Genomic DNA, 9,985 nt, shown 5'->3' on the forward strand with positions numbered 1-9,985 from the left:
AAAAAAAAAAATAAGAAGAAGAACGGCCAGCTCTGGTCTCCTGTGTCCCAAGCGTCTACGCTGTGCACAATGATCTTCCCTTCCCCAGCAGTTAGCTCCCCAGCTAATCTTTCTTCCAAGAAAGGCAAGGTGGTCATGGCTCCCACTTTACAGATGAGGAAACTGAGGCTTGGGGGGAAGTAACTGCCTGAAGTCAACGGGCAAGTTAGGGGGCAGCACCAGGACCCATGCCTAGGTCACACCCCGACTAGAGTTCTGACCATGGGGTTCAGAGTTAGCAGAGGTTACGGGGGACCAACCCATCCGCAGTCCTTCCTGGAGGTCAGCCCCGGGACTGCTGGAATGTGTAACTTCAGGCAGGGAAGGTAGCTCTCTGCCTCACCGTCTTCGTCAGTAAAATGGGGATGACACAGGTCACTGGGATCACGGGCTCAGTACAATGTGGGGCTCAGTGGCAGTTCTCAGGTTCGTGCAGTTGATCCACCAGTGCACATCACAGCCTGAGCAGCATAGGGAGACCCCAGCTTTAAACCATTGTTTTTTTAGACAGAGTCTCGCTCTGTTGCCCAGGTTGGAGTGCAGTGGCACGACCTCAGCTCGCTGCAACCTCTGCCTCCCGGGCTTAAGCCAATCTTTTGCCTCAGCCTCCCAAGTAGCTGGGATTACAGGCGTGTGCTACCACGCCCAGATAATTTTTTTATATTTTTAGTAGAGACGGGTTTTCGCCATGTTGGCCAGGCTGGTCTCAAACTCCTGACCTCAAACTCCTACCTCGGCCTCCAAAAGTGCTGGGGTTACGGGCATGCGCCACTGGGCCCCCCCCCCCGCCTTTTTTTTTTTTTGAGACGGAATCTTGCCGTGTTGTGCTTGCTGGAGTGCAGTGGCTCTGTCTCTGCTCACTGCAACCTCTGCCTCACAGATTCAAGCGATTCTCGTGCCTCAGCCTCCCAAGTAGCTGAGACTACAGGCACAAACCAGCACACCCAGCTAATTTTTGTGTTTTTCATAGAGAAGAAGTTTCACCATGTTGGCCAGGCTGGTCGTGAACTCCTGAGCGCAAGTGATCCGCCCACCTCGGCCTCCCAAAGTGCTAGGATTATAGGCGTGAGCCACTGCGCCCGGCCTACACAAAGATTTTTTAAAAATTAGCCAGGCATGGTGGCACACACCTGTGATCTCAGCTACAGGGGGTGGGGCTGAGGCGGGAGGATCACTTGAGCTCAGGAGTTCTAGGCCGCAGCCAGCCACAGTTGTGCCGCTGCACTCCAGCCTGGGCAACAGAGCAAAACCTTGTCTCAAAGCAAAACAAAACCCACAAACAAAAACCAAATGCACATTAAATCCTCACGGTGAGTCCTGCCTGTCCTGGGTGCTGGGGATGTGCAGAGTCAGGACAGATAGAAGCCCCTGCCCTCGGGGTGCTGCTGTCTGGGAGGCTGACCCCCAATTCTCCGCAGTACATGCCTCTGCTGGTGCTGGACATATTCGAGGACCTGCCTGGAGTCCCCGGGCTCTTCCTGGCGTGTGCTTACAGTGGCACCCTCAGGTGAGCACCCCTGCTTGTTCAGCAAGTGTTATTTAAACCCCTGGGAGCCTCCTCATCCCTACCTGCCATCCCCCTGGGGCATGGAATGTTCTGGACCTGGCCATCATTCCCAGTTCCTGCTTGGTCTCTAGCAGACAGCTCAGGTAGGTGCTGGCAGAGAGCACACCCCCGGCACGGGGACCCCGGCTGCAGGATGTTACCTTCTTATCACTTGTGAGGGCCACACCTGACTCCTGACTCTCCTCTTTTCTTCTTCCTTCTTTCCTTCCTCCCTCAGACAAATGTTTATTGAGCATCTACTATATGGCAGGTAGTGTTTTTTGTTCGTTTGTTTGTTTTGAGACAGTTTTGCTCTTGTTGCCCAGGCTGGAGTGCAATGACATGATCTTGGCTCACCACAACCTCCACCTCCCAGGTTCAGGTGGTTTTCCTGCTTCAGCCTCCCGAGTAGCTGGGATTATAGGCATACACCACCTAATTTTGTATTTTGTATTTTTAGTAGAGACGGGGTTTCTCAGGTCAGCCTGATCTCAAACTCCTGACCTCAGGTGATCCACCCACCTCAGCCTCCCAAAGTGGTTAGATTATAGGCATGAGCCACTGCGCCTGGCCAGTTCTTTTTTTTTGTTGTTTTTCAGACAGAGTCTTGCTCTGTCACCCAGGCTGGAGTGCAATGGCGCGATCTCAGCTCACTGCAACCTCCACCTCCCAGGTTCAAGAAATCCTCTTGCCTCAGCCTCCCAAGTAGCTGGGATTACAGGCGCCCGCCACCATCCCCAGCTAATTTTTGTATTTTTAGTAGAGATGGGGTTTCACCATGTTGGCCAGGCTGGTCTCGAACTCGGGACCTCAGGTGATCTGCCCACCTTGGCCTACCAAAGTGCTGGGATTGCAGGCGTGAGCCACCGTGCCTGGCCCAGGTTCTGTTGCTCTAAACCCTGGGGCACAGCCATGACCAAGCAGCCCCCTGTTCCTGCCCTCCCAGGCCATACACTCAGGTGGTTACCAATCTTTGGGGACTTCTGGTCACCCACCCTCACGGTCCCTTTTGCCAATCTCCCACCTGTGACTGCAGTCTCTCTGGAACCAGGAACCTGACTGTCCCACCTGCCCTTGGTCACAGGTGTCCTTGCTCCAGTGGGGATGTCTCAGGTCTTCAGGGAGGGGAGGGATGGATATCTCCTTCACCTTGGCAGGACTGGGTTACCCACACCTCTGCCCTCAGGCTGGGTGGGGTCTGACAGGCCAGATGGTGTGGATGGTCTCTCCATGTGGCCTGAGGAGCCCCCGCCGCCTTCCCCACACAGCACAGCATCCACCAGCATCAATGCCATGGCTGCAGTCACTGTAGAAGATCTCATCAAACCGCGGCAGCGGAGCCTGGCACCCAGGAAACTCGTGATTATCTCCAAGGGGCTCTGTGAGTTTCAGGGGGACCCGGGTGGGAGGCCAGGGCAGTCTCTCCCCGTTGACCGTGCCACCCCCGTCTGCTGCAGCGCTCATATACGGCTCGGCCTGTCTCACCGTGGCGGCTCTGTCCTCGCTGCTTGGGGGAGGCGTCCTCCAGGTGAGGCCCCACCTGCCCCCTGCCCTGGTCTCCCTGAGAGGTGGGGCATCTTTCCCATTGAACTGAGGCTCAGAGAGGTCCCATGTGTCAGCGGCAGAACTTACTTCTTTTTTTTTTTTTTGAGATGGGGTCTCACTGTGTTGTTCCAGGCTGGAGTGCAGAGGCCAGATCATAGCTCACTGCAGCCTCCAACTCCTGGGTTCAAGCCATCCTTCCAGCTCAACCTCTCAAGTAGCTGGGGTTACAGATCGGTGCCACCATGCCTGGCTTTTTTTTTTCTCTCTCTTTTTCTTTTTTGAGACGGAGTCTTGCTCTGTTACCAGGCTGGAGAGCAGTGGCCCGATCTCAGCTCACTGCAACCTCCGCCTCCTGAGTTCAAGCAATTCTCCTGTCTCAGCCGCCTAAGTAGCTGGGACTACAGGCGAGAGCCACCACACCTGGCTAATTTTTGTACTTTTAGTAGAGACGGAGTTTCACCATGTTGACCAGGATGGTCTCAATCTCCTGACCTCATGATCCACCTGCCTCAGCTTCCCAAAGTGCTGGGATTACAGGCGTGAGCCACTGCACCCAGCTCTTTTTTATTCTTTATTTTTTTTTTTGAGACAGAGTGTTGCCCTGTTGCCCAGGCTAGAGTACAGTGGCATGATCTCAGCTCACTGCAACCTCCACTTCCTGGGTTTAAGCAGTCCTGCTTCATCCTCCAGAGTAGCTGGGATTACAGGTGCATGCCACCATGCCCGGCTAATATTTTTGTATTTTTATTAGATTTCACCATGTTGGCCAGTCTGGTCTCGAACTCCTGACCTCAAGTGATCTGCCTGCCTCTGCCTCCCAAAGTGCTGGGATTACAGGTGTGAGCCCACCGCGCCTGGCCTGGCTAATTTTAAAACTTTTTTTTAGGGACAGGGTCTCACTTTGTACCTAGGCTAGTCTTGAACTCCTGGCCTCAAGTGACCTGCTGCCTCAGCCTTCCAAGTCGCTGAGATTAAGAACTAAGTTCTGTTTGATTCCAGAGGTTATCAGGTCACTTTTTTGCAGCCCGCTGGCTTGGGCTAGGGGAATTGGGAGGTGGTGGGTGCTGACCTGGAGGCAGAAAGGGCCTCCCTACGGACGTTGCAGTGAGCCGAGATCGTGCCAGTGCACTCCAGCCTGGGCAGCAAGCAGAGGGAGACAGTCTCAATTAAAAAAAAAAGAAGAAAAAGAAAGGGCTCCCTGGCTTAGGGGTGGGATTGCCACCCCCAAGAAAGAATCAGTATCTTTGCCTCCACTCCAGGGGAGAGAGGCAGGAAGTGGGGCGGAGGTTCTCTCCCCTTTAGGGAAACTGAGGCACAGAGGAGTCCTTGGGACCCACAGTGGAGTTGAGGTCTCGCTTTCCCAGCGGGTAAACTGAGGCCCGGAGGAGTGGGAGGGCTCCGCCCTCAGCCCCACTCCCACCTACCCTCCCAGGGCTCCTTCACGGTCATGGGAGTCATCAGCGGCCCCCTCCTCGGAGCCTTCATCTTGGGAATGTTCCTGCCCGCCTGTAACACCCCGGTGAGTGGGGGCAGTGCGAGGGGCGGGGAGGGGGCGTGGCCGAACAGGCCCCGCCCTTCCCCTGACGCCGGTTCCGCCCCCAGGGCGTCCTCTCGGGACTGGCCGCGGGCTTGACGCTGTCGCTGTGGGTGGCCCTGGGCGCCACCCTGTACCCACCTAGCGAGCAGACCATGAGGGTCCTGCCGTCGTCGGCTGCCCGCTGCGTGGCTCTCTCAGCCAACGCCTCTGGCCTCCTGGACCCGTCTCGCCTCCCTGCTAACGACTCCAGCAGGGCCCCCAGGTGAGTCGACTTGGTAGGGGGGACGCAAGCCTGGGATGGTGTGATCTTAAAGGGAAACTTAAATGCCCTGCACTCTGCATAGGAAGCCTGATTAGTAAAATGCATTCCTGGTGGAGGGAATTGAAGGTGCAAAGGCCCTGAGGCCACATTCAGTTTAGTCCCAGTCCAGCTACACTGAGGTTAGGGTGCATTTAATGGGAAAGATGGGTAGGAGCCATGTGCAGCCAGGGGAAGTTCGTACGTTTTTTAGACGGAGTTTTGCTCTTGTTGCCCAGGCTGGAGTGTGATGGCGAGATCTCGGCTCACTGCAACCTCCACCTCCCAGGCTCAAGCGATTCTCCTGCCTCAGCCTCCTGAGTAGCCGGGATTACAGGCATGTGCCACCACACCCAGCTAATTTTCTATTTTTAGTGGAGACGGGGGTTTCTCCATGTGGGTCAGGCTGGTCCCGAACTCCCGACCTCAAGTGATCCGCCCACCTCAGCCTCTCAAAGTGCTGGGATTACAGGCATGAGCCACCGCACCTGGCTGGAAGTTAATACTTTTTTTGTTTTGTTTTCCTGAGACAGTCTCGCTCTGTTATCCAAGCTGGAGTGCAGTGGTGCAGTCCCAGCTCACTGCAGCATCAAACTCTCAGGCTCAAGCAATCCTCCCAGCTTGAGGGAGGCCCAGAATTAGGTTTGATTCTATTTTTTACTGAGAGAAAAGTAGCCATTTTAAAGTGGCATTTAGACCAGGCAACCTCTGCCTCCTGGGTTCAAACAATTCTCCTGCCTCAGCCTCCCAAGTAGCTGGGATTACAGGCGCACACCACCACATCCGGCTAATTTTTGTATTTTTAGTAGAGAAGGGGTTTCACCATGTTGGCCAGGCTGTTCTCAAACCCCTGACCTCAGGTGATCCACGTGCCTCGGCCTCTCAAAGTGCTGGGATTACAGGCCTGAGCCACCATGCGTGGCCTATGCTTAACTTTTTGAGGAACTACCAGACTGTTTTCCACAGCGGCTTCATCATTTTATATTCCCACCAGCAACTTCCACGTCCTCGCCAATACTCCTTTTTCTCCACCCTAGTGGGTGTGAAGTGACACCACCGTGGTATTACAAATGATTTGCATTTCCCTGATGTGTAAGGATGTTGAGCATCTTTTCATGTGTATTGTCCATTGGTGTATCTTCTTTGGATAAATGTCTATTTGAACCTTTGCCCATCCAGCCTGGGCAACACAGAAATACCCCATCTCTACAAAAATAAAAATGAAAAACGTAGCTGAGCGTGGTGATGCACACTTGTAGTCTCAGCTACTCAGGAGGCTGAGGCAGGAGGATCTCTTGAGCCTGGGAGGCTGAGGCTGCAGTGAGGCATGATCCCACCACTGCACTCCAACTGGGACAACAGCAAGACCCGGTCTCAAATAAAAAAAAAAAAAAAGCCATTTGCCCAATTTTAAATTAAATGATTTGTCTTTTTATTGTTGAGAGTTATAATTTATATATTTTTATACCTTCATATATTCTGGGTACAAGCCCCTGTCAGATGTATAATTTGCATGTGATATTTTCTCCCATTTTGTAGGTTGTCTTCATTCTCTCGATAGAATCCTTTGATCTTTGATGCACAGAAATTTTTAAAGTGTGTGCACGTGTGTGTGTGTGTGTGTGTGTGTGATGGAGTCTCACTCTGTTGCCTAGGCTGGAGTGCAGTGATGCGATCTCAGTTCACTGCAACCTCCACCACCCAGGTTCAAGGGATTCTCCCACTTTCGCCTCCTGAGTAGCTGGGACTACAGGTGTGCACCACCATGCCAAGCTAACTTTTGTATTTTTAGTAGAGATGGGGTTTCACCATGTCGGCCAGGCTGGTTTCAAACTCCTGACATCAGGTGGTGCACCTGCCTTGACCTCCCAAAGTGTTGGGATTACAGTCATAAGCCACCGCACCCAGCCAGAAATTTTTAATTTTTGATGAAGTCCAATTTATTTATTTATTTCTTGGTGGGCTTTTGCTTTTGATCATATCTAAGAAACAATTGCAGTCATGAAGATTCCCCCCTATGTCTTCTTCTGAGAGTTTGATTTGGTTTGATTTTGAGAGTGACAGGGAGCCACAGAGGGTGATGGGCAGCAGCAGGAGGTGTTCTCAGTTACATTTTAGTAATGCGCCCTCTGGCTGTGTGTGGAGGACGACATCTGGGGTGGGGATGGGATACCTGGAGGGAAGGACCATTGGCTACTGCACAGGTCTGGGCAGACAGCAATGGAGGTGTGTGCTAGGCCATGGCAATTGGGGGAAGGGAGTAGGGAGTGAGGTGGGAACAGCTTTTGAGTGCAGACAGGGAATAAAGGAGGAGGTTCAACTCTGTCTCTCCCAACCCCCAGCTCAGGAATGGACGCCAGCCGACCCGCCTTAGCTGACAGCTTCTATGCCATCTCCTATCTCTATTATGGTGCCCTGGGCACACTGACCACTGTGCTATGTGGAGCCCTCATCAGCTGCCTGACAGGTAGGCAGATAGAGCCTGTGGGCTTAGAAGTCACCCCATTCATCTCTCTGCCGCAAGGCTCCACCCAGCAGGGAGGGGAGAAGGGATACTCCCATTGGCCGAGCTACCACTGCGTGCTGTACACATTTGCATGTTATTATTATTGTTAGGTTTTAGACGGAGTTTTGTTCTTGTTGCCCAGGCTGGAGTGCAATGGCACGATCTTGACTCATCACAACCTCCACCTTCCAAGTTCAAGAGATTCTCATGTCTCAGCCTCCTGAGTAGCTGGGATTACGAGTGTGCACCACCACGCCCAGCTAATTTTGGATTTTTAGAAGAGATAGAGTTTTGCCATGTGTGTCGAACTCCTGGGCTCAAGTGGTCTGCTCACCTCGGCCGCCCAAAGTTCTGAGATCAGAGACGTCAGCCATTGCACCTGGGCTGCACCCTATATTTTTAAAAAGGAAAAAAAAAGTGTGTGTACATATATATATACACTTTTCCTTGATGTAGATATACATGCATAAATTATAAATATATATATAAATTATAAATATATACATAAAAGAAATTATATATGTATGTATTATAACTATATATATACGTGTGTGTGTGTGTGTGTGTGTGTGTGTGTGTGTGTGTATTTTTTCTTTTAAGAGATGGAGTCAGCTGGGTGTGGTGGCTCACGCCTGTAATCTCAGCACTTTGGGAGGCCGAGGCAGGTGGATCACCTGAGGTCAGGAGTTCAAGACCAGCTGGCCAACATGGTGAAACCCTGTCTCTACTAAAAATACAAAAAAAATTAGCTGGGTGTGGTGGCTGGCCCCTGTAATCCCCACTACTTGGGAGGCTGAGGTAAGAGAATTGCTTGATCCCAGGAGGTGGAGGTTTCTGTGAGACGAAATTGGGTCACCGCATTCCACCCTGGGCGACAGAGTGAGACTGCATCTCAAAACAAAAACAAAAACAAAAACAAAACAGCTCTCACTCTGTTACCCAGGCGGGAGTGCAGTGGCACGACCATGGCTCACTGCAACCTTCAACTCCTGAGCTGAAAGCAATCCTCCCACCTCATCCTCTGAGTAGCTGAGACTACAGGCGCGCGCCAATATGCCAGGCTCACATTTACATCCTTTAAAGCTATGTCGCTTTCTTGACAACCCTCCACCTGTCAGAGCTTGCCCTGCTTTGCAGAGGCAGAAACTTGAGGCATCGCCTCCAACTTCTGTCTCCCACAAGATTAAGTCCTCAGCAGAGGATGCGGGATGGGGCGGGAGGCGCTATCCCTGGTGCTGAAATATCTTCTCCTAAGGCTGCCAGTGACTCCACACTTCTTAGGGAATTCTAAATTCCACGGAAAAGTAGAAGGAGACAAAGAGGGGGAAATCAGCAGTGATAGCAGTACCTGCTCACACTTCTTGAGTCTCAGACTTCACATTCATCAGGACTTTATCCAGTCGTCCTCTGTGCTGGGTGTTATTTTAGGCGGTGGGGATACAGCAGTGAAAGGAACCCTGTCAGGCTGGACCCTCCCTGCCATCCATTAATGTCTTTGTTGTTTTGTTTTGTTTTTTGAGATGCAGTTTCACTCTTGTCTCCCAGGATGGAGTGCAATGGCGCAATCTTGGCTCACGCAACCTCTGCCTCCCAAGTTCAAGTGATTCTCCTGCCTCAGCCTCCCAAGTAGCTGGGATTACAGGCGCCCACCAACACACCTGGCTAATTTTTGTACTTTTAGTAGAAATGGAGTTTCACCATGTTGGCCAGGCTGGTCTCGAACTCCTGACCTCAAGTGATCCCCCATATTGGCCTTCAAAAGTGCTGGGTTTACAGATGTGAGCCACTGTGCCCAACCTCCAGTGTTCTTGTTTACTTTGTTTTGTTTTTGAAACAGGGTCTCTGTCACCAGGCTGAAGTGCACAATGACAGCTCACTGCAGCCTCAACCTCTTGGGCTCAAGCGATCCTCCTGCCTCAGCTTCCCAAGTAGCTGAGACTAGAGGCACATGCCACTATGCCTGGCTAATTTTTTTAAATATTTTGTAGAGATGGGGTCTCGCTATGTTGCCTAGGCTGGTCTCCAACTACTGGGCAACTCCAAGCACCTTAAACACCCAATGTGCGATTATAGATGTGAGCCACTGTGCCAGGCCTCACTGATGTTTTATTACAACTTCACTGTGTAGATGAGGAAATTGAAGCTCAGAGGCTTGCCAGGGTCCCTCAGCGGGACTGGAGCCTTTTAGACTTCAAAGTCCAGAGATCTCCTTTTTCCTTCTCAGGGTCTGGTCTCCAACCCCCATCACCCCTTCATTCAATGCCTGGATTTCTCCATTTCTCCCCGCCTCTCAGGCCCCACCAAGCGCAGTGCCCTGGCCCCGGGATTGTTATGGTGGGACCTTGCACAGCAGACAGCATCAGTGGCCCCCAAGGAAGAAGTGGCCATCTTGGATGACAACTTGGTCAAGGTCAGTCTTAGGCTGGGTTCTCAGAGCTAGAGGCAGCCAAGTGGCTTTGGGGCATCACCATAGCTCAAGGGAGGGATGTGGTGTCTCTTTATCTCTCATTCTTT

General features: G+C 52.1%; 1 protein-coding gene across 1 annotated transcript in view; it reads left to right on the forward strand.

Moving 5' to 3' along the window:
* The window catches only part of SLC5A5 (solute carrier family 5 member 5), a 20,248-nt gene that overhangs the window by 6,548 nt on the left and 3,715 nt on the right, over positions 1 to 9,985 (forward strand). The window contains exons 8-14 of the mRNA XM_017501270.2: positions 1,458 to 1,546; positions 2,854 to 2,966; positions 3,043 to 3,113; positions 4,563 to 4,649; positions 4,733 to 4,929; positions 7,308 to 7,432; positions 9,766 to 9,881. Of these exons, the coding sequence (XP_017356759.1) occupies positions 1,458 to 1,546; positions 2,854 to 2,966; positions 3,043 to 3,113; positions 4,563 to 4,649; positions 4,733 to 4,929; positions 7,308 to 7,432; positions 9,766 to 9,881 (798 nt within the window). The remainder of the gene's footprint in view (positions 1 to 1,457; positions 1,547 to 2,853; positions 2,967 to 3,042; positions 3,114 to 4,562; positions 4,650 to 4,732; positions 4,930 to 7,307; positions 7,433 to 9,765; positions 9,882 to 9,985) is intronic.

The sequence above is a fragment of the Cebus imitator genome, unplaced genomic scaffold (genome assembly GCF_001604975.1).
Source record: "Cebus imitator isolate Cc_AM_T3 unplaced genomic scaffold, Cebus_imitator-1.0 Scaffold280, whole genome shotgun sequence".
Classification (NCBI taxonomy): Eukaryota; Metazoa; Chordata; class Mammalia; order Primates; family Cebidae; genus Cebus; species Cebus imitator.